Source organism: Muntiacus reevesi, chromosome 22 (genome assembly GCF_963930625.1).
Source record: "Muntiacus reevesi chromosome 22, mMunRee1.1, whole genome shotgun sequence".
NCBI classification, from domain to species: domain Eukaryota; kingdom Metazoa; phylum Chordata; class Mammalia; order Artiodactyla; family Cervidae; genus Muntiacus; species Muntiacus reevesi.
The window spans coordinates 12,142,707-12,168,071 of NC_089270.1; the positions used below are offsets into that span (position 1 = coordinate 12,142,707).

Sequence of the window (25,365 nt, forward strand, 5' to 3'; positions counted from 1 at the left end):
TTCTCTTCTCCCTCCTAATAAATACTTTCCTTGTTTCACTACTTCTGCCTTTGTGGGAATTCTTTCCTGCAAAGCCAAAGGGCCAGGGCTTTGTCACTGGTCACTGGTCTAGTGGCTAGGACTTGGTATTCTCAATGCTTCAGCCTGACCTCAGTCTCCGGCCGGAAACCCAAACTTTGCTTCAAGCCACTGAAGAGCAGGAGGAGAAGGGGATGACAGAGGATGAGATGGTTGGATGGCATCACCGGCTCAATGGACAAGGGTTTGAGTAAACTCTGGGAGTTGGTGATGGACAGGGAGGCCTGGTGTGTTGCAGTCCATGGGGTTGCAAAAAGTTGGACATGACTGAGTGACTGAACTGAACTGAAGAACAAGGCCACCAGAGATCACCAGGAACAGGCCACAGCCAGCACCCTGCACTGGGAGGCACAGCAGTAAAAAAAGAAAAGACTTTAAATGGTCTACCACCTTTGGGAGGGAGAACATGATGGGAGAAGGTAAGGGTGGCCCTTCTCCCTCTGGAGAGAATGTAGGGTATGGGGGGGGAAATGCTTATTCCCTAGTCCTCCTGTTTCTACCAGAGAATCCACACCTCTCATGACACCCTACCTCCCTCCTCCATCTCCTCCCTCCTGCCCCTCCCTTGGGGCAGGGACTTCTCTGACTGGCAGCCTGGCAGAAGGACCCGCACAGGGAGTGAACAGTCCTCCAGCCACGGCTCCTCTCTCTCCTCTCCTCTGGGATCTCCCTGTTTACTGGCAGCAGAGGTCTGGCTCTGCTGCTTCTCTCTTACGCTCTCAGGGGCCTCTGTGCTCCGGGGCTGTGACCGTTCCGTGGCACTAACGGCTGAGTGCACCTGTCTAATTCAGGCGCCTTCAGCAAGGCCACCCGCCCGCAATCTAACCTATGCTGCTGCCCTAGATTTCCCTGGTGAGCGAGCTTTGAATATGTCCATCTGTGTCATGTCGACTTGACTTCGGCAACCTCTCTCTTTCCCTTCCTCCTCTCTCTGGCAGGAAATAGAGGTGCTTGCTTTCTTTCTTTGTTTTTTTAAACAGTTTTACTTATTTAAGGCTATGCTGGGTCTTCACTGTTGCTCAAGCTTTTCTCCAGTTGAAGTGCTCAGGCCTCTCATTGTAGTTGTTTCAGCTGTTGCAGAGCACAGGCTCCAGGGTTCACGGGCTCCAGTAGCTGCAGCACATGGGCTCAGCAGTTATGGCTCCCGGGCTCTACAGCACAGGCTTAGTAGCTGTGGCACATGGGCTTAGTTGCTCTGCAGCATGTGGGATCTTTTCGGATCAGGGATTGAATCCATGTCTCCTGCATTGGCAGGCGGATTCTTTACCACTGAGCCATCAGGGAAGCCCTGAGAGGTGCTTTCTTGATCAAATAGCCACTGACCCAACTGCACCACAGACCAAATGGGGTTCCAATTCAATGACCATTCACCAAGGGACTTTTGTGTGCCAGAAACTCCCACACACATCCCATTCAGTCCTCTTAAGAGCATCGAGTGTGAGTGTGCTCAGTCATGTCCGACTCTTTTCGACCTACTGACTGTAGCCCACCAGGCTCCTCTGTCTATGGGATTCTCCAGGCAAGAATACTGGACTTGCCATTTCTTCTGGTTTGCCATTTCCTCCTCCAGGAGATCTTCCCAACCCAGGGATCAAAGCTGCATCTCCTGTGCCTCCTGCACTGGCAGGAGGATTCTTTACCCACTGAGCCACCTGGGAAGCCCTTTATCCACATTATCCATACTTTATTTAAAAACAAACGAAAACCAAAGCACACATATCTGAAGTGAGTTGTGTATACTTGCATGACTAATACTTGGAGGAGCTGGGACTAGAACTCAGGTGTGACTCATCCCCAAAGCAAGCCCTGCTCTTTCAAAGGGCCAAAACAGGGGGAGGAGCAAAACTCGGGGTCCTCTGGCTAGTGGTGAAGTGCAGTCGGGACAAGGACTCAGTGGGGTGATGGCCCATCAAGACTCAGGAAGCCTCAGGAGCACTAGTTGTGCTGACGCTGTAGCCACACAACTACTACGTAGACAAGAATGGAATGGGCCCGGGGACCCAGTGCTCCCTCCCAGCGTGTGCTGCCACAGTAGCTGGGAAATGGGGAGGCCGAGGCCAGCTGCCCGTTGTCCTGAGAAACATGAGGACTCGGAGTAAGTCCTCACTGTGCTGGTCTGGGAACACTGACAGGCAGTGTTGTGAAGCTGATCTGTGCTGTTCGAGGAGAAATGTCTTAATCCTACCCCTATAGTCAAAAGTTGACTACAAAGTTACAGAACAGCAGCCTTATACAATAATCTTTTTATAAATCCACTGCTTTGTTTCTTTTTTGCACAGCATTTCAACTGTACCATCTTGTCTGAACCTAACTAATAGGCAAGTGAGCATCACTCTAGTTATTTAGAAACAGGACTCATCAAAGGTTTTCTGAAAAGGGCCAAAGTATTAGACTCTGAGGGCCATACAGCCTGGGCACAGCCGCTCAGCTCTACTGCTGAGGTGTAAAAGCAGCCATCTGTAACGTGCAAATGAATGGGCATGCTGCTGTTCAATAAACTTTATTTATGACACCAAAAATTTAACTTCATTTAATTTTCTTATGAGGTAAAATATTATGATTATTATTCCTCTCCCCTCAGCCATTAAAAAATGTAAGAACTATTCTCAGCTCACAGGCTGTACAAAAATAGGCAGTGAGCTGGACTTGGCTAATAGGCTGTGGTTTGCTGACCCCTGGTTTAGAGGAAGACATTGCCTTCTACAAGTTAAGTGAACTTCTCAGGTTCGCATGGCTAATAAGGAGACAGAGGAGCTTGAACTAAACCAACGTTTAAAGCACTCACCTTATCTGGATGCCTTTTGAAGGCAAAGGGAAGTTAATAATGGATTTCTATAAGAGATCTCCATGACCACTTATGTAACTTAAGCTGTCAAGTACTAAAGAAAGGAGCTGGAAAATGATAGGCTTACACCAGTTTTGCTAAGTTTTCCAAAACGACAGTCGCTTCCATCTGTACAGACTATACAATTAGCATCTGATGTACATACATACCTTTAGAAATAAAATTTATACTGCCATCTAGTGTTGACCAACTATTTTAACTGAGAACTTTAAAATAAGGTTTACTTGGTATGAAGCACTAGAATAATAATTTTACTATAGTCCAAAGTTATGTAAATGAAATACACTTAAAAGCATAAAGCAGACAAAGTGGTAGAGATTATTTAAAACTCACCTGGGGCATAATTATTTTGTTAAAAAAATGATATGAAATATTTCCATTTTTTCATATATTGATTAAAGTCCTTTTATAAATTCAGAAGATTTATTCCATATTTTCTAACTGTGTGATAGGAAGGCTTCCAAAGGGCAACACTCCTTGTTCTGTAATGATGAAATCCTACACAGATGCTTCTAATGATGCCATTTCCTATGTCCAGTCCAACTTTCCCACTGGTTAGGCAATGCAGTTGAAGCTGAATCCTATGGGAGACATGCCACGCTAAAGTCAGGTGCAAACAGAGGTCAAGGGAGGGCAGGAGGCATGACCTTTGCACTGCGGTTTACTCCTGAGTCTACGGAGAGCTGGAGTCCATTCTAGAAGTCCTTCTGGAGGTTGCGATCAAAATGCCTTTTCTTTTTAAAAATCAACCTATGTAGAGGATCATGTCATCTGCAAGCAGCGAGAGTTTCACTTCTTCTTTTCCTATCTGGATTCCTTTTATGTCTTTTTCTGCTCTGATTGCCGTGGCCAACACTTCCAACACTATGTTGAATAGTAGTGGTGAGAGTGGGCATCCTTGTCTTGTTCCTGATTTCAGAGGAAATGCTTTCAATTTTTCACCATTGAGGGTGATGCTTGCTGTGGGTTTGTCATATATAGCTTTTATTATGTTGAGGTATGTTCCTTCTATTCCTGCTTTCTGGAGAGTTTTAATCATAAATGAGTGTTGAATTTTGTCAAAGGCTTTCTCTGCATCTATTGAGATAATCATATGGTTTTTATCTTTCAATTTGTTAATGTGGTGTAGATGACATGATCCTCTACATAGAAAACCCTAAAGACTCTTCCAGAAAATTACTAGAGCTAATTAATGAATATAGTAAAGTTGCAGGATATAAAATTAACACACAGAAATCCCTTGCATTCCTATACACTAACAATGAAAAAACAGAAAGAGAAATTAAGGAAACAATACCATTCACCATTGCAACAAAAAGAATAAAATACTTAGGAGTATATCTACCTAAAGAAACAAAAGACCTATACATAGAAAACTATAAAACACTGATGAAAGAAATCAAAGAGGACACAAACAGATGGAGAAACATACCTTGTTCATGGATTGGAAGAATCAATATTGTCAAAATGGCTATTCTACCCAAAGCAATCTATAGATTCAATGCAATCCCTATCAAGCTACCAACAGTATTTTTCACAGAACTAGAACAAATAATTTCACAATTTGTATGGAAATACAAAAAACCTCGAATAGCCAAAGTAATCTTGAGAAAGAAGAGTGGAACTGGAGGAATCAACCTGCCTGACTTCAGACTCTACTACAAAGCCACAGTCATCAAGACAGTATGGTACTGGCACAAAGACAGAAATATAGATCAATGGAACAGAATAGAAAGCCCAGAGATAAATCCACGAACCTAGTGGACAGCTTATCTTTGACAAAGGAGGCAAGGATATACAATGGAAAAAAGACAATCTCTTTAACAAGTGGTGCTGGGAAAACTGGTCAACCACTTGTAAAAGAATGAAACTAGAACACTTTCTAACACCATACACAAAAATAAACTCAAAATGGATTAAAGATCTAAATGTAAGACCAGAAACTATAAAACTCTTAGAGGAGAACATAGGCAAAACACTCTCCGACATAAATCACAGCAAGATCTTCTATGACCCACCTCCCAGAATATTGGAAATAAAAGCAAAAATAAACAAATGGGACCTAATGAAAATTAAAAGCTTTTGCACAACAAAGGAAACTATAAGTAAGGTGAAAAGACAGCCCTCAGATTGGGAGAAAATAATAGCAAATGAGGAAACAGACAAAGGATTAATCTCAAAAATATACAAGCAACTCCTGAAGCTCAATTCCAGAAAAATAAACGACCCAATCAAAAAATGGGCCAAAGAACTAAACAGACATTTCTCCAAAGAAGACATACAGATGGCTAACAAACACATGAAGAGATGCTCAACATCACTCATTATCAGAGAAATGCAAATCAAAACCACAATGAGGTACCATTACACGCCAGTCAGGATGGCTGCTATCCAAAAGTCTACAAGCAATAAATGCTGGAGACGGTGTGGAGAAAAGGGAACCCTCTTACACTGTTGGTGGGAATGCAAACTAGTACAGCCACTATGGAAAACAGTGTGGAGATTTCTTAAAAAACTGGAAATAGAACTGCCATATGACCCAGCAATACCACTTCTGGGCATACACACTGAGGAATCCAGATCTGAAAGAGACACGTGCACCCCAATGTTCATCGCAGCACTGTTTATAATAGCCAGGACATGGAAGCAACCTAGATGCCCATCAGCAGATGAATGGATAAGGAAGCTGTGGTACATATACACCATGGACTATTACTCAGCCATTAAAAAGAATTCATTTGAATCAGTTCTAATGAGATGGATGAAACTGGAGCCCATTATACAGAGTGAAGTAAGCCAGAAAGATAAAGAACATTACAGTATACTAACACATATATATGGAATTTAGATAGATGGTAGCGATAACCCTATATGCAAAACAGAAAAAGAGACAAAGAAGTACAGAATAGACTTTTGAACTCTGTGGGAGAACGTGGGGGTGGGATGTTTTGAAAGAACAGCATGTATATTATCTATGGTGAAATAGACCACCAGCCCAGGTGGGATGCATGAGTCAGGTGCTCGGGCCTGGTGCACTGGGAGGACCCTGAGGAGTCGGGTGGAGAGGGAGGTGGGAGGGGGGATCGGGATGGGGAATACGTGTAGCTCTATGGCTGATTCATGTCAATGTATGACAAAACCCACTGAAATGTTGTGAAGTGATTGGCCTCCAACTAATAAAATAATATTAAAAAAAAAAAAAAATCAACCTAACAAAAACCCTCAGGGAGGCAAGAGTTCTCATCTCTCCAAATGGCATTTTCATGTGACGGGCATGATCTCCTCATTTGCTCGGTAGTATGTATTCAGTGAGACACTGCCCCATCCTCTCTGCATGTTTCACAAATATACATGGCGCATACAGAGAAGCAAACATGGGTGAGCCTCAGGGGGCACTGCGGTGGGGCTGTGGTGACTTTAAGGACGTGGGATGTGGCTGCTCTTACCCTGACTGGCGGAGCCCCTTTCTACTCTGCAGATCTTCTTTCTCTGTCAGACTGATCTTCCCCACGACAACCCAGAGTTAGTAAAATGTGAAGACGGAAACCTCACAAGGAATATAGGTACGGCAAAGAACATTCACCAAAATCATGGTTAAAAAAAAAAACAAAAACAGACACTTACCTATAAGCATTAATATAATCTTTTCTGTGTTCCAGAAGAAAATCTCTCAGCTTGCCAATGTGCGAAATCTGTCATGAAAAGAAAGCAAATGGTTTATATTGATAAATATGTTACACTCACATGCAACAAATTTTAAATTAGTAGAGAGAGCGGAATGCTCTCTCTTCAAATCTTCAAAAGATTCTGAAAATACAAACTGGACACTTCTGATTTTAGACTTCTGTATAATCACTGACTTGTCAAAGTCACCCACATTCCTGGGCCTTGGTCTCCTGCTTAAGTCACAGATCGCAACAATTACAGGAAGAAGGAACCAACAGCAATGAAGTGATGACTCTAAGGAACTTTGAGATTCTATGAGATAATGCATGTCCAGTAACTGCACAGCATGTGCTTAATAAAGGCCAATTCCCTTCCTTAAGCAGTTTCTACCTAAAATTTTATAGACAAACATTCCTTCTTCCAAGTTCTAGGGGATGGATTCTAAGGCTGGAGCTATTAAGTTTATAAACAGGATCCATGCAGAGCAGCAGAATTAAACAGAAGATTCGGGAGCAGTGATGTATCCCTGCACAGCACATCTCCATCTTCTCCACATCTGTGGATGAACAAGAGAGGACACAGAAGTCCAGGGGACTGCACTCCTGATGGGTCATTTCTCTTGCTGAAGCCCCTACCATGTGTCAGGTGCTGTGTGTGGAAGGACGGATTAAGAAACAAAACAAGTGTTAGGAAGAAACCTGGGATCATGGTCGACATGGACAAGAGAGCTTCCAGAAGGAGAGAATGATTAGCTAAGCCGGTGGCCTGTGCAGTCCTTTGACCACGGCTCACGCTTGCTTCCTCCTAACGCCCTTTGTATTTATTCCAAACACACGCAGCCTCGGTCTCAAAGGATCTGCTCAACTTTCATCTTTTGCATGAAAGTTTTTCTGTCAAGGCCAACTCAGGCCAATTTTCGCTCTACTCTGAACTTAAAAGCATGTCTGCATCCCACCCACTGGGCACTCGGCTACACACGGCCACGTCCACTGGCTTCACTTTTGCACACATGCCTCTTTCTCAGGGGTTAGGAACCATGTGAGGAGGGGGCTGCCTAGCTTCTCCCACGGCCCTACGCACAACATGGAGCCCACGGTGGGGTCAGTCAGTACTTTCAGACCAAGTAAACGTCTAAATGCAAAAACAGTATTTACCACTAAAGAAACATTCAGCAACTGTCTGGGGATAGCTCAGTAGGGGTTCAGTTACATTTCCCAGGGTCTAGACTAAGAACAAATAACGGTTCAGAAAAGCACCCTCGGGCATCTTCAGAGCATGAATTAAAGAAAAAAATGAACTGTGGCCACATATTCATTTATTTACCAGATTGCAAAGATTACTGAGACTGTTCGGCAACGCTGGCTCCGCGAGGAACCTCCACACACACATGACCTCCTTCCCCAGTGGCCTGTCGTGGGCACTGAGGTCACTGCACTCACAACCAGGCTGGGAGCATGAGCCTCGCAGAGGCCACGTGCCTCATCCAATCACACGGTTAGTGTCTGGTGGGGCTCGGAGGCAAGCTCAGGACTCGCTTGAGTTCATTCGGCCTGTCTTCCACTAAGCCACAGCTGACTGCTTCATCCTCTTATTCCAATTTTCCACTTAGGCTGCACTTTAAAATCTGACTTTTAAGACTGTTGAGAAAAAAAATTTAGGAGATGTGCAAACTAGGTGCTTACTATACCGCATATGAGATTTAATCAAATTAACTCTCCTATTTAATATGCTTCAGTGGTTCCCAGCATCAGGGTCAGGATCCTCGATGCTAGCTAGCAAAGATTAAGGGCAGGAGGAGAAGGGGGCGACAGAGGATGAGATGGTTGGATGGCATCACTGACTCAACAGACATTGAGTCTGAGCAGGTTCCAGGAATTGGTGATGGACAGGGAAGCCTGGCATGCTGCAGTCCACGGGGTCTCGAAGAGTCGGACATGACTGAGAGAGTGAACGACGACAACAAACAACCACCATGGTTTCCATTCCCCACCCCAACCCCTGCCTGCGAGGGGCCAGGTAAGCAGCATGAGTGAGTAAGGCAACAGGAGGGGAGGGTACAGGGCACCCGGCAGGCGTGAATTCTGGTTATCGAACACCCTGCACTCAAAGCAAGCATCTCTCCCAGTCAACTCGCCAGAGGGCAGCTAATTGTCATCTCTGCGCCTCATCAGTGGGGTCAAGTCCAAGCCCCAATGCAGCACTCGAAGCCCTTCGCGGTGCAGCTCCAGAAGTCCTGAGGGGCCTCAGTCCTGCCACGCTCCCCACCGACCACAAAGACCACGATGACTCCTTACCGACTAGCTTTCCTTCACCAGAGCGCAAGCTCCTAGAGGGTAAAGGGTCCCCCCCCTTCCCCCAGAGCCTGTCAGGCACAAAAACTCACTGCATGTTGAATAGAGAGTGGGTACTGAATAATGCGGCCTTCCCAGGTGGCTCAATGGTAAAGAACCGCCTGCCAATGGAGGACACGAAAGAGATGCAGGTTGGATCCCTGGGTCTGGAAGATCCCCTGGAGGAAGAAATGGCAACCCACTCCAGTATTCTTCCTGAAAAATCCTGTGGACAGAGGATGGGCCACAGTCTCATGGGGTCACAAAGAGCTGGGCACGACTTAATGCTTAAGCGATTAAGCATACATGCACTGAATGATCCCCTGAGATTATACCTACTGTGACAGGCAAGGAAATGCTGTATACCCTCCTCCCAAAGATGTACAAGTCTTATCCCCGGAATCTGTGGATTTATTATGTTACATGGCAAAGGGGAATTAATGTGGCAGAAGGTAATCAGATGCTCATCAGCTGAGCTTAAAATAGGGTGATCATTCTGGATTTATGTTGGAGTATCCGGGGAGGTAGACCCTGTGTAATCATGGGGTCCTTAAATGGAGAACAAGGAGGCAGAAGAGAGAGTCAGAACAATGCAACAGGAGGACTCGATCCAGCATTGCTGGCTTTCAAGGCAGAGGAAGGGAGCCAAGGGATGAAAGCCACGTCTGCACGCTGGAAAAGGCAACTTAGTGGATTCTCCCCTAGCGTCTCCAGAAGAGAACAGAGCCCTGCCCACACCTTGATCTCAACCGAGGGAGTCCCATTTTGGACTTCGGACCCACAGAACAAGAAGACAACACATTTTTGTCGTTTTAAGCCACTAAATTGATGGTAACTCGTTACAGCAGCAATAAGAAACGAATACACTGTGTCTCAGTTTGGGCTGCTGTAACAAAATACCACAGGCTGGGTAGTTTACACAACAAACGCTTATTTCTCTCAGTTCTGGAGGCGGGGAAGTCCTGGCCAAGCTGGCAGCATATCTGGGGCCTGGGGAGGGCTCTCATCCTAATTTGTAGACAGCTGCCTTCTTGATGAGTCCTCACATGGTGGTCTTGCATCTCTTCCTCTAAGGACACTGATCCCATTCATGGGGGCCCCACCCTCATGACCTAATCAGGGCCCGAAGGCCTCACCTCCAAATACCATCCCATTGGCTATCAGGGCTTCGATTCTGTGATGACACAAACATTCAGTCATAGTGTCTGACATAGCATAAAGCCTTATCTGAAACAGCCTTTTTTTTTTAAAGGAGTCATAATGTTTTCAATAAAGGTTTAAAATGTCCAAAGGTATCTACCGTACAGTCTAGACACAGAAGCTCCGCTCTTTAAGCTCCCCTCTCCCGGATCTTTAGCTAGTTTCAGTCCACCAGGGTGGAATGGTGGGTGTGTGGGGGGGGGAGGGTGAGTGCCAGGTACAAGAAGCCCCTACAGGCATCTCAGAAAACATGACTACAACAAGTTTCACTTAAAGTATAACAAATACGATCCCTATTTCTTACGATATGATACCTGGGATTTGCTTCAATATAACATGGAATGGAGAGTAACACTTGAAAGAGATCAGTCATGAGTTGACAGCTGAGTGTGGGTAGGTGCGGACTCCTTATAAATACTGTCTACTTTAATACATACTTGATAGCTTTCTTAACAAAACATTATTTTTTAAAAATTTTAAAAAATCTCTTTAAAAAATTTTTCGCTCTCTTTTAACATGTTTGGTGATTCTGAAGTACAGATTTTCTGCTGCCATACTAGTAATAAACCATATTTGAATGAGCAACTCAACCCCACCTCAAATCTCTAGCTAGTTTATTTCTAAATAGACTTTAGCAAGTTTTTGCTTAAAATTCCACTTAAGACGATCAATACCACTTAAACAAAACAGAACAAAACAAAACAAAACACCCTACCAACCCCAAAACCTTCACTGAGAGTTTACTATGTGTCAGGCTCTATTCCAAGATCTCTGCATGCGTTAGCTCATGGAACTCTCCCAGCAATCCTGAGACGAGTAACCTCATCACACCTGTTTTAACAGATAAGGAAACTGAGTCAGAAAGCTGGTAAGTAATTTGCTCAGGGACACATGGGGTGAAGCCTGGATGGAACCCAGTATTCTAAGTTATCATACTGGAGTTCTTAACCCCCAAATTTGTGCACAGATTGTTGGCAGGTGGCAAGTGCAGTTTTTCAGTATAGTAGTCACAAAGGGGGATGCCTGGGAATCGAGAAAAGCACCCAGTGAGCAAGGTCAGGATGTTTTTTCTTGTGTCTGTATTCAACAGTGCGCTACACATCTGACATCACCCCGCGGGGACGGCCACTTACAGAGCATCCGCTGTGTGTGTGCCAGGCAGTGTGTGAAGTGCTTGCTCCATGCTGGCGTCGGCTCCCCTATAACCAATCGGATGGATTAGATGTTGCCCCCATTTCTATTTTATAAACATGGAAACTGAGGCCCACATGAGTTCACAGACTAATAAGGGGCAGGACTGGCAGGGATCACAGGTCTATGTGACTCAAAGGCTAAGTTATTTACTCTATATCATCAAAAGGTCAATAAACTTACTACTTAGCTTATTTAAGTTTGAGGCTTTTTTTTCTTCACAGAAATATAAACTGGGTTTCATGTAAGAGTTATTTATGGACACTTATTTTTAAAATGTTTTCAACTACAGTGGATACAGAAAGTTCTACAAGAGAGATTTTTTTGAATGTTTCCACATAGAGCACTCATTTTAAAAGTCACTCAAAGTAGGAACATGCATATATCCAAAGTGACTGCTCTCCCCAGTGAAGTCTCCTCCTCCATGCCTGGCTGTTATTCCCAGTGCTGTCAACACAGGAGGCTTGAAATTGGCAAGTACCATTGGGATGCTGGGAGGAAGGCCCACAGATGTGCGCCAGGAAGCAGGATGGTCACAGAGACTGGTGGTGCCATAGTGACTGTTCACCCTGAGTACCAACCCTCAGACTGCCACCAAAACACGGTTTAAACAAGGAATGAAGGCAGCTTCCAGGGCTGGGTCTCATCCCCTTGTCTGAGTTCATCTACCTTCACCCATCGTGCAGGGCAGGGTATTAGCAGAGGAGCAGACTCCCGGCAAGAGACTGTGGAGCTCGGGTGGAGCAGGGCAGACAGGAGAGGGAGCTGGCTGAGCTTCTCTGCTCAGCCTCCGCTACTTCCCCTGAAAGGAACCCCGGTGCCCCCTCATTAGGTCTCGGGGGACCCCAGCAGGAGGAACTCCCTCCTCTGCCTCCCAAGCCCTCCCTCACGCGTCTGAGGGAGGAGGACTGCTGGAGCAGGGTCTGGAGGCGGCAGGGAGCAGGCTCTGCTCCAAGCCAGGCAGCAGAGAGGGTCTGCTCCAGCGCCACCCGCATCTGGCCACAAATCTACAGCCCGCTCCTCCGTTTGGCTTTTTCACCTTCTGACTGCTTATTCCTTTCAGGTAGCTCCAAAACTTGCCGGGGGAAAACGGGTGTTTTTAATAAACTCCCTAAACTCTTAACCTTTGCCAACTGAAATTTTGAGCAAGTTGCTTAATCTCCCTGAGTTTTACTACAAAGGGAGGGCAATAAATTTGATTCTTTAAAAGCAGAAGTAGCAGCGCGAGTTAACAGGAACTCTTGTTACGCACATGCTGTGTGGGAGGCACCAGTCTAAGCGCTGTGAGTCCACCAGCTCATTTGTTCACTCCTCCTGATAACCCCATGGGACAGGTTTCGCCATAATCCCACTTAACAGATGAGAAGACACCGAAGTGACGCATTTCATATAAATGATTGAAAATAAACGGGGGACCATGACGCCCAACCCAAGGACCCGTGTGCTTTCAGCCCCTGAAAGTCCGCCCATGGAGACTGCCTTACCGTCCCACCCGAGCGCAGGGCGTCTCTGAGGGCCGCCTTCATCACAGGGCACACAGAGCGTTTTGAGATCAGAAGAACTCAACGCTGAGATGCCCTGCTCAGGTCAAACGCAATGTCAACAGCTATGGGTCAGTGCGGAGCCAACAGCCACCCTCCAGGGCCTGCTGGGATCTGGCTTCTCCACAAAGCTGATACTCAACCAAGCAATTGTTTAAACTCCATTCTAAAACAACAGGCATTCATCTGGCCCATCCTTTTCTTTCTCTGAAGATAAACCAAGTTCATTTTTAAGTGAATGCATTTCAATAAGGCTCATTTCAAAAGTCATCAAGACACTGGACTTTCCCTACACAGCACATCTACCACATAGACAGATTGACTATAAAACAGTAGCAGTGGTCCCAATGCATCTGACAGGGAAACACATTCTCACATTACCTGATGTCACACATAAAGCTTTCATTAGGAGAGACCAAACAAAAACACCCCACTATGTGCAGCTGTGAGACCTGCTCCCGCAGGTGAATGTGTGCTGTTGACATGGGTTCGGCCCTGGGGACTCAACCCTAAGGATGGTTGCCGACAAACATGCTGGTGAACGGAGCTGGAAAACCAAGGTTGCCCATGTGAGGCTGCCAGGGTTAATACCATGACAGGCGGCTTGGACCTAAGTTTTAGCTTCCCCCGAAATGGTAAGATTCCCTACCCCCAACAGGTAACCTGGAGCCAGCCAATCAATATGCGCCCAGTAAGAAACAAAGGGAGAGCTGAAAAGCCCGCGAATGCCCAGGTTTGAAAAAGCCCGTGAAAGTCTGTACCAATAGAATTGCTTTGCAAACATGTAACCAATCCGCTTAAGCCAGCTACTAACCGCTTATACATATCTTATAAATTTGTGTAACAGCGTGGGCTCAGCGCTTTCTGACCCTGCACCACTGTGATGGTTGCGGCAGAAAGCCCTGGCTCGAGTCAGTAATAAACTTCCCTTTTTTTGTGAGTTGCATTGTCTTGGAAGCCTTCTCTTTTCCCGCTAGGGGATTCGGACATCGGGCATAACAGCTCACAGCATGTACTTACGGAAAATATGTAAAATGCAGACCTAAAGCTGCATCCATATAGAGAGAGGCATCTAAAAGACTGCTCATCAAAATACTGATGGTTGGGTGGTAAGATTTAGAGACTGTGCTTTTTTCTATTTATAAGACCTTTTCATACCTTAACACCTTTCTACAATTTGTATGTATGATCCTTGTAATTAGACAGAAAAGTGCTTTTGAACAGAAACATAAATCTTCCTACATCCTTCCCTGACTAAGAGTGTATACGGACCCCTGAGATTCCCACAGGGCCAAGTCCAATTCTGTGAGCCCAGGACATCACCGATTCAATGGATATGAGTTTGAGCAAGCTCCGGGAGTTGGTGATGGACAGGGAAGCCTGGCGTGCTACAGTCCATGGGGTTGCAAAGAGTCGGACACTACTGAGGGACTGAACTGAACTGACTGAGGTCCCACCAGTGTCCCTGTCCCTCCTGACTTCTAGGGGTTCAGAGTTCTCTCCGATCTCCCAATCCCAGTTTCCTGACTCTCTCCTACTCTGCTCAGGGGGTACACCTCCCAAAAGTCTTCTCTGCCACTTCCAGGCCAGGCTAACGACCCCTGCAAGCACCCCTCCTTCAGTGATGTCAGCCTCTTGTTTTGAAATGTTTTCATGTCTCTCTGATGCAAGCTGCTCAGGCATACACTTAGCCCAAACGAGCTCCTCAAAAAATGATTTAGTGCTCCTAACATAGTAAGTGGGCTACATATTTTGCTTTATCCACTAGATGGCAACACAAGTCTTGCAGCAGTAGAAATACTAGGAACTCTCAAAAATATCAGTTTGTTTTTTTTTTTCCTGAGGGCTTCACAATTTTCTCTGGTTCTGTATTTCTGATCTGGAATCAAAGGATTATTAAAGGTTAATTGTGTTGCTCAGGCTGAAGCTGAAATGACACTGTTTTGAAACAGACATGTGCCCTAGGACATGACCAAGGTTTTAAAACACCGCGTTCTTGGCAGCTTGGACACAGAGGCAGCCCCCAGGCACGGCTGCCGTCTGCCATCCCCAGTGGCGGTTGGGCCCAGCTTTGTCTATGTGTCATCCACAGCACAGACCTGCTAGTTGCTCCTTCCTGGGTGCTTTGTGAATTACCCAGAGCAAGATAAGGCTGTAAAACGAGCAACTCTGGTATAAAATGGAGGACAACTGCATTTTCACAGTAGGGGGAGCGCAGAGCAGTCACCGTGTCTTTTGCAGATCACAGCAGCGGTAGGACTTGCACACCCGTCCCCGCCTCCCACAACCCCAGGATAGGAATTCTCTTCTGGCACTCTCAACACTTCCAACAAAGACCTGATTGAGCAGGAAACACTGAGTGCCCATTTGCATAATGTGCCTCTGCAAGAAACAGCCATTGTTCAAGATTAAAGAGACTCCAGTAAGGCCTCTGGCATATTGTAAAAAGGTCCCTGTAACACAGAATCATTATTTTTTTAAGTTCAATCAGTGGACACAGCTTACTGTTCAGTTTAAGTAGGCAGCCAAAGGCACAGTTGGAACAACCGCTGTTGTATAAATGTTTGCCCACCACTGATAAGCTGACATGACTTTTCACAGGGGTCATGTTCCCAAGTCTGATTTGGAGGCCCGCTAAACTAAATTTCGAATCCACTCCCTTCAGTCATGACTGAAAAGGGCCTCAATACCAATTACGGCGGCAGGTTCAGAACGGGCAGCAGCTCTGGAGCACGATGACCCTGCTGAAGTCACAGTGGGGGCTGTCTGAGTCCTGGTGCTAGGGAAGCTCCCCGTGACCAGTCACCCACAAAAGAGCCTGGCACAGCCGAAGGCGTTCCTTTGGTTTTGGGGTCACAGCAGGGAGGGTGTTAAGGGATTACATGTATGAACTGTGTCTTTTCGCTTTGCCTCCTTTCAGCAATTGTTTAGTTGTAAGCTGAGCCTCCTCCCATCACTCCCCGCCTAATTCCGACTGCTGGAGGCCACCCTTCAGCGGGCACAGGGCCTGCCGTGGGGCAGCCGCTCTCGTCCTCGCAGGAGCCCCTCCTGAAAGCACGGTCCTGCCAGGATCTCTTCCTAAACCTCTGACAACTCTGCGTCACCTTCTTTCCTTGTCTCCTACCACCTCTGCAAACCTCTGAAACTTCATGAACTCAGCCCTGACGCATGCTTGCTAAACCTACTCTTTCCACCCACAGCTTAATGTACCATCTACAGAAAATTTGCCCACCAGCCCCTGCCTCACTCCTGTGTCCCGAGGGTGAACTCAACTGTTCACTGTGTGTCCCACAGGTGTCTCAAAAGCCAAGTGTCCCAAAGCCTGAGTCAGCCAACCACTCACGCTCAAACCCCCTCCCCCGCCACACTGACTTACAGCTTCCCTGTCTGTCCCCGCAAACAGAAAGAGCCTCTCTTTTCTGATTCTCAAGTTAGAAAACCCCAGAGCATTTTAACTCTCTTTTTCACCCCACAAATTAAACTGGTCAGCCAGGCCCGTCCACTCCACTGGTTGAACAATTGCCAGAGGAACGGGTACCCATGGACCAGCTTCTCCTCCTGTTTTCCCATGTCCACCTGAGAGTCTAGACCCTCTAAGCTTTTCCCAATCCAGCTTCCTCCTTCCACTTCTGCCCTGGGCACTACTGTTCTCTCTGCCTGGAACACCTTCTTTATCATCCACCAACCTTCCACTCAAACGTGCTGGGCCCAGGTCAGTTCAGTCGCTCAGTCGTGTCCAACTCTTTACGACCCTGTGGACTGCAGCAGGCCTGGCTTCCCTGTCCATCACCAACTCCCAGAGCTTGCTCAAACTCATGTCCATCGAGTCGGTGATGCCCTCCAACCATCTCATCCTCTGTCGTCCCCTTCTCCTCCCGCCTTCAATCTTTCCCAGCATCAGGGTCTTTTCCAAAGAGTCAGTTTTTCGCATCAGGTGGCCAAAGTATTGGGAGTTTCAGCTTCAGCTGAAGTCCAAGGAGGTTTTAAAATACAGCATTCTGACCTCACTTCCCAGTTTCTCTGCATGACGCCTTCCAGGAGGCATGCTATTTACTGTCCATTAGCTGAGTGTTATAAATGTTAGCTGCATGTACATATGTTATACACATTATACACGCATATACACATATGTGTATGCAGTATAAATGTTAGCTGAATATATAAAGCACTCTACCCCATCAGTCTGGGAACCGACAAAGCTGCTCTTGAACTAAGGAAACTGTCACGTGCGTGTGTGTGCTCAGTCGCTCAGTCAGGTCTGACTCTTTATGACCCCACAGACTGCAGCCCGCCAGGCTCCTCTGTCCATGGGACTATACTGGAGTGGGTTGCCATTTCCTACTCTAGGGGATCTTCCTGAGCCACAGATCAAACCCGAGTCTCTTGCATTGCAGGCGAATTCTTTACCGCTGCGCCTCGGGGTAAGCCCTATGGAAACTCATCGGTAGTTAAAAAACCCATTCTGGGATTTTGCTGAGAACCAGTACCAATCTTATTGGCTTGCAGTTTCCAGAAATCAGAGTATGTTTTTTAAGAGAGAGAGAGAGAGAAATGTTCTGCACGAAAGAGGAGAGAGGCCTGAGTAGCAGATGACAGGGATGGTCACACGGAGGGGCAGGGACAATTAACACCAGTTGAGGTGAATTCAGCGGTCTAATTTCTGATATTAGCAATTAAATCTTCAAACAACCAGAACAGTATTATTTTCTAATAGTAAGCCCTTGTCTCCTTTTAAGAAATTCAGAAATTAAAAAAGTAAAATCTTAATTCTTAGTGTTTTCATATAATGAACAAACTTACAACAATTTCAAAGGCTGAGTAGCACCATAGGGCTTAATAACCCATGAAGCTCACTCTATGCAGTTCCATTTTAAAACAAGTCTATGACCCTTAACCTCAAGAAAGAGCAAAAGCCTATCCTGTTCTCAACCCTTTCCTCTTCAATCCCTCTGCCACAACTTTCTTTTTCCACGGTCTCCATGCTCACACTTTAACCTCAGGGCTTCCCTTGTAGCTCAGTTGCTAAACAATCTGCCTACAATGCAGGAGACCTAGGTTCGATTCCTGGGTTGGGAAGATCCCCTGGAGAAGGAAACGGCAACCCACTCCAGTATGCTTGCCTGGAGAATCCCATGCACTGTAGCTTGCCAGGCTCCTCTGTCCATGGGATCGCAAGAGTCAGACATGACTTAAGTGACTAAACCACCAGCCAACCACCACCACCCAACAGTTGGAGTCCCATTCTCCTGGCTCCCCCAAACTCACTGAGGTAGCATCGCTGGAGCACACCCTCCGTTCCTGAAGCTCCTGGCCTGTTTGACCTTCCCGTTTGCTCGCTGACACTCAGAGTATAACCCTGCTCTGCGTGCATGGAGGGAGCCCCTGCATCTTCCAGGCCCTGGACTCCACTTCACAGGACACCGTTCTGTTTCACTCTGCAGCTATTATTGTGTGGCCCCTGCGAGGAGGGTCTTCTCACTTCTGTAAGCTGCATGTCTTCAATCCTTTCTGGAATTCTTTACATGAAATGCACTTGTGGCTGCTGGTCATACTTATTAGTTTCTGAATGCAGGAATTTATTGGCCTCAAAAATCAAATGTGGTTCCGAGAATGGACTCAACGCTCTGTGTCAACAGGAGGTGGAGAGCAAGCAGAACCTTCACCTGTGCTCTTTCAGCCTCTGGGCTTCTAGTAATGCCACCTAAGAGGGTGTTTGGGCTTCCCAGGGGGGCTCAGTGGTAAAGAACCCGCCTGCCAATGCAGGAGACATAAGAGACCCGGGTTCGATCCCTGGATCGGGAAAATCCCCTGGAGGAGGGTATGACAACCCACTCCAGTATTCTCGCCTGGAGAAGCCTGTGGACAGGAAGTCTGGCGGGCTGCAGTCCGTGGGTCACGCAGAGTCGGACGTGACTGAGCAAAGCACAGCAGCAAGGGGGTGTCCCTCTTAAGTTGCTGAGTCAGACTGACTTACCATCAACTACAATTATCTTTTTCATGAAGACCTCTGTCCTCACTATGTTCATATTTCCCCCCCAGCCTCTTGCCATTTGCCATTCTGATCATTCTGCCACTAAAGACATCTGTTAACTAAAAATTATCAGTTTAAAAAATAGAATGAATACCGGGCTGAAAAAGAGGCACAGAATTACAGACCCCTCCCAGTGGACAGCCAGTTCAATGAGCCACAGACATCCTTGCGATCCAAATACTCAGTCCATTAAAAAAAGGTTTCCTCAGGACTTTCCTGGTGGCCTAGGAGTTAAGACTCCGAGCTTCCACTATAGATGACACAGGTCTGATGCCTGCTCAGGGAACTAAGATCCCACATACCGTGTGGCACAGCCAAAAATAAACAATTAACAACACAACATTGTAAATTAACTATACTTCAATAAAATTTTACAAAATTAAAAAAACATGTTTCGTCCACAAAAGCATCACAGTGAGATCTGCTGACTATCCTGTGAAATCAGATCTCCTCACCTGCAACTGATTCAAAAGTGCACAGCAAGACTGGAGGGGTGGCGGCTAGGGGTCGTGCTTCAGGAATGTACTGGTTCATCATCACAACTTTTTTCTGTGGGCTTGGAAACATCCGTTTTATTTGTTTTCAGTGAAAGGTTAAGAGCAGGTACAGGGCAAGCGCATCGGGGAGGAAGGTAATGAGGCAGAAAGGAGGAGGGGAGGTGGAGGACAGAAGGGAGTCCGTACCAGGCCGACGTGGCTTTGCGCTGCTTTTCAGACCCCAACCCAAGCCCGGCAGGTCCAGAGGCTGTGTGCAGAGTGTGCGTGTGGAGAGGGCTCTTGCCTTGCTCTCCCTCCACACTCTTCCTGCGGGGCAGTGCAAACCATGAACTCGAGTCACACACCTGCGTTCAGATCCCAGCGCCGTCTCTGACGACTGATGGTCTTTCGCAACTCATTTAACTTCTCTGAGCTTTAACCTCTGATTTGCAAAGTTGAGACGGTAACTCTGAAGGTGACTGACTATAAGCCTTCAGTGAAATGTCAACAGTCTGACACTGTATCTGGCACAGAGCAGGTGCTCAGGTGTATGAGGTTCCACCCTTCCCCCACCCCGCCTCCCTTTCACCACTGTCCGGGTCTTACCCATGAGGCCAGGTCTGCCTGGAGGACAGGCGGTGGCAACACTAGTTGCTAATATTTACTGACTGCTTACTACATGCCAGGAACTGTTCTAGGAGCTTTATGTATATCTAACAATGAAGGTGGGAGGTTAAGGGGACGACAGAGGATAAGATGGTTGGATGGCATCACCGACTCGATGCACATGAGTCTGAGCAAGCTCCAGGAGTTGGTGATGGATAGGGAGGCCTGGTGTGCTGCAGTCCATGGGGTCGCAGAGAGTCGGACACAGCTGAGTAACTGAACTGAACTGATTTAACTCTCCTGATGACCATATGAGATAGGTACTGTTACTACCTTCTATGAAAAGAAGCTGAGGCCCAGAGGGGTTATTTCACTGCCGAAGGCCCCACAGTGAGCCTCTGACTTATCACGATTTGGACCCAGAGGGTCTGGCTACAGAGCCCAACTTAACCTGCCACAGTAGCAACGGGAGGCCCCAAGGGGTACCGAGGTCAGGAGCTGAGAGTACAAAGAGGAGTGGCAGGGACCCCCTGACGCAGGAGCAACCCCATGGTGGCAGGGTGCTGGAAGGCCTTTCTCGAAAGCAGCTTGAAACAGGACCACCCTCCCTCAGGCACAGCCGGCTCCTATAAAGGACTGGCCGTGGACAAGCGCTCGGCTTCCCACTCTACTTGGGTGCCTCCAAAGTGCAGCACACCTCACGGCGGTCTAACTTCCGAGCAGGAGGTGAACCTCACACACGCCCACCCACACCCACCCAATCTACACGGCACTTACAGAGCCCACCCTGCATCCCAACGGAAGCGCCTTCACTAAGTTCAAGACTGCTCGTTCCACCAGAGCTGGAACGCATGCCGTCTCTTCAGCTGTGCACCAGAGGATGTGGCTGGTGTGAGTTTTTTAAGAGCCACAATGAGAGCAAAAATGCTTCTTAGATGCTAGATTCACAGTCAGTGAGGCAGGACTCTTCTTCCTGCAAGAGGCCCCCAGAATCCACCGAGGAGAGAGCAGCAACGCCCTGCCACCCTCACTGGGGCTTGCATGTGCAGACCAAACAGGCACTGGCGAAGTCAGCGTCTCTTTCCTGCCGAGCACATGGAGCTAACTCCTGCCAGCTGGGTATCTGTAAGATGTGCCTCGAGGGTGCGGGCAGCTCCATCATACCACCCACTCTCCTCTGCATCTCCTCTCCGCTCTGTGGTCAAAGACATTAACTGCGGCCTCAGTGCCCACCTCCCACGGCTGAAGAGGGGGCCTCTGACTGCACATCTCTGAACCAGCTCTTGACACGCTGGCCTTCAGTGTGAGGGAGGGTACCCCTCCTCCCTTCCATCCACCCATCAAACTCTTACTGTGAAGTCACTCCTCTACTTAAAATTTACCTGCAACCTCTCTGACCTTGACAGGTAATAAACAATGTGTGTGTGCTCAGGTGCTAAGTAGTCTCCAACTCTTTGCGACCCCATTGACTGTAGCCCACCAGAGTCCTCTGTTCATGGGGTGGGTTGCCATGCCCTCCTCCAAGGGATCTTCCCAACCCAGGGATTGAACCCAGTCTCCCACATTGCAGGCAGATTCTTTACTGTCTGAGCTGCCAAGGAAGCCCAAGAATTCTGGAGTGGGTTCAGTTCAGTTCAGTCATGCAGTCATGTCTGACTCTTTGCGACCCTGCGACCCCATGGACTGTAGCACGCCAGGCTTCCCTGTCCATCACCAACTCCTGGAGCTTGCTCAAACTCATGTCCATTGAGTCAGTGATGCCATCCAACCATCTCATCCTCTGTCATCCCCTTCTCCTCCTGCCTTCCATCTTTCCCAGCATTAGTCTTTTCAAATGAGTCAGTTCTTCACATCAGTTGGCCAAAGTATTAGAGCTTCAGCATCAGTCCTTCCCATGAGTATTCAGGATTGATTTCCTTTAAGATTGACTGGTTTGATGTCCTCGCTGTCCAAGGGACTCTCAAGAGTCTTCTCCAACACCACAGTTCAAAAGCATCAATTCTTCGGCGCTCAGCTTTCTTTATGGTCCAACTCTCACATCCATACAAGACAACTGGAAAAACCGCAGCTTTGACCAGACGGACTTTTGTCAGCAAAGTAATGTCTCTGATTTTTAACATGCTGTCTAGGTTGGTCATAGCTTTTCTTCCAAGGAGCAAGCGCCTTTAAATTTCATGGCTGCAGTCACCACCTGCAGTGATTTTGGAGACCAAGAAAAAAAAGTCTGTCATTGTTTCCATTGTTTATCTATCTATTTGCCATGAAGTGATGGGACTGGATACTGTGATCTTAGTTTTATGAATGTTGAGCTTCAAGCCAGCCTTTTCACTCTCCTCCTTCAGTTTCATCAAGAGGCTCTTTAGTTCCTCTTCACTTTTTGCCATAAGGGTGGCAGGATCTCTGTTTGTTTCCAACTGGAGTGGGTGGCCCATCCCTTCTCCAGGGGAACCTTCCTGACCCAGGAATCGAACTGGGGTCTCTTGCATTGCAGGCGGATTCTTTACCCACTAAGCTGCCTGGGAAGCCAGGGAAGCCCTTACACGGTACTTACTACAGGCCAAGAAGAGCCCCAGGGGCTTCATCCAGATGACTCCACGCATCCCCGGTACAAGCCTCCAGGGGAGGCACCATCATCAGCTCCCTCTATGGGGGAGGCTCACCAACCGGCTCAAGGTTTCGCTAGCAGGTGACAGGGCAGGATGTGAAGCCAGGGGGGGTCTACTCCAGAGCCTGGACTCCTAACGTTTCCTTGCTCTTATCATTCTTCAGAACTTTGACAGGACAGGTGAAGGGGAAAACGGTCCATCTATATTTGAGTTCCTCAAATTAAAATCTCAACTCTAACATTCCAATTTGAGTTTCATTTTCTAAGAGGGAGTTATAGTATCTTTCATTTCGTAAGTGGGCTTCCAGAAAGAATTGTGAATTTCAAAGGTACAGGTCTCCCTTTCAGGGGGCACGGCTGCCTTTGCAACACTAACCAAAGCTACCTGTCTGATTTGTTCCCTTAAGAAAATGAATTTTCCCACAGACGCAAAAAAAAACCTTCCTGCCCACTGTTCTGAGCTTCAGAGGCTCTTGGCTCACTGGAGCTCAGGCTAAAACACGATTCGACAAACAAATAGACAAATACAGGAGGGCCCAACTTTTCTGTAAACCTCCTGTGCGTAAGAAAGCGCTTCCAGCTGGACACCTGGGGGCAGCTGCCGGCCGTCCATCAGCAGAGTGTCTCTGCATGGTGGTAACAGTAACCCGGGAGGGGCGGGGGCGGCAGGGGCATGAGACCTGCAGGTATCAGGGAAAGACGGAGTGTACTGTCAGAACCACTCACACGCTGTCTTACAGCGTGCAGCAAAGACGAGATGAAGTGAAGCACTAACTGAGCATGGCCACCATCAGATGCATCACTGCCATCATCAGTGTTTACCGTGGACTACGCCGTTGCACAGGTGATCTCATTTAATTCTCCTAACACATGAGAAAACAGAAACTGAAGCACAGAACTGTTAAGTAACTTGCCCAAGGTCACACAGCGAGCAAGCTGAAAAGCCAAGGTCTGTTACCTCAAAACAGCTTCCACAGCCTGTGATCTATGTCTCCAAGCTTAGGCTTTTCGAGCAAAAAAAATGTGAGCTGAACATCCAATCCAAGGAAGAGTTACCGGCATCCTTTGACAACCTCCCACACACCGAGCTCATTAAAAGAAAAGCCATCAGTTTTATTTATCAGCTCCTCCAAAAGTCCTTGCTACATGTCTTCTAAATTCTTCCAGTCACAGCAGAAAACACCAAGCAAATAAACACATTTATACCCCATCGTAGTACACACATCTCAGGAATATGTTCCCTCTCTTCTGTTGTAAAGAATTAAAAGAATTATGTCATGTTTATTTCAGATTCCCAAAGTCTGGCAAGGGTCCTAACTCAACAAGTGTCGGTAGAACGAATGAGGCATTTTACTAAGAATTTGTCACTCTGAAATAAACATTAAGGAAGGAACAGCTGCATCTAAAACAGGTGGTTATGATGTATTAAACAGTTTTTGTTTTTTTTTTTAACACAGATTTTTCTCACACTGATTTTGCAGATGTGTTAGTACACTCTGAAGGCACACACTCTCTGTAACAGACAGGCCATGATTTAGGAGCCAGCTGATAATCAGCAGCAACTGCTTTCCTCTTAAGGTGAACAGATTTTATCCAACCACAGTTCCAGCCAAAGGGAGACTCCCATCACTAAGGTTAAACACATACACTCCAAAACACAAACTCTCCAAAGACTGACTGCTGCCCTAGTGACATTTTAAAAAATGATCTTTCTTTATTTCGTAAAAACATCAACTATGAGGAGAGACTGTGAAGATGGCAAAGATTAGCACATACACCTACACGTGTGGGGAAACCACAAATAAAACCGACATGTCACAGCTTCTCCCAATCTCATTCTCCTGGGATCCTTGCCCTGAGTAGAAATTACGAGCTGGGAACAACATAAAACCTCACTTATTTGCAAACCAAGGTCAAGAGTCACAGCAACACAGACTCACTCTCTAAACTCTGTACGCAGAGCAGCAAGTGCAGGTCCCGTCCAGTAGGTGGTGCTCTCTACCGCACTGTGCCTCACGAACAGTACAGTATATCAAAATGACAACAGCCTGGTTTTAAGATGATTTGTCTCTTGAGGATATACATTTGGTTTAAGTTTCCACTGCAACGTTAAAGTTCTTAAGATAGGTCATGCAGATCAATTGCTCCTGTAATCTGAAACTCAAAAGAGCAAGTAATATCTAAACAAGGGGGGTGGGGTGGGCGGCCCTGAGCTTATAAGGCTAACAGCCAGGAGACAGTCAGCCTGGCTACCTCTAACCTCCTCATCAAAACTGCTACCTTGTCCAGTTTCTGCTTCACATCAGCAGAGAGAAGAGTGAAATTAACTGTGGGCGGCATAAAGGGAAAACATACATTCAACTTCCACACTGCTTGATAGATGCCAATAATTTACACCCAACAGAAAACACTGCTTGATAACATTTGAACCCACAAAGTGTAAGTGCTTCGCTCTATTAAAACACACACCCCCCCCCCCCCTTATTAGTGAAAACAAAAGCAAAGGAACTAATGTGTGTTTTATCATGAAGTTCTGTGAAAGATGGCTTGGTAACAAGATACACAACGTTGCCTCCAAAGTCATCTTTCAACTGAGTGAGTGGGAATAAAATGCAGAGCATGCCAGCCTCGAGCAATAACACAAATGTTCAAATTCCAAGCAAAACCCAGGGCCTTGTTTCATCATTCCCAGTCCTCCTAAAAATATAGATTCTTTTCCCTCATTATGGTCTTCTTTGGTGTAAATAAGGCATAAAACTGAAAGTGAAAAAAAGGCAAAAATATTATTTCAAGGAA

The 25,365-nt window shown here is 46.7% G+C and overlaps 1 protein-coding gene across 3 annotated transcripts in view; it reads right to left on the reverse strand.

Annotated features, from left to right (window-relative positions):
• Window positions 1–25,365, reverse strand: part of STX18 (syntaxin 18) — a 110,060-nt gene that overhangs the window by 33,823 nt on the left and 50,872 nt on the right. For all 3 annotated transcript variants that reach the window (XM_065913902.1, XM_065913903.1, XM_065913904.1), the window contains one exon: window positions 6,548–6,615. In XM_065913902.1, the coding sequence (XP_065769974.1) occupies window positions 6,548–6,615 (68 nt within the window). The remainder of the gene's footprint in view (window positions 1–6,547; window positions 6,616–25,365) is intronic.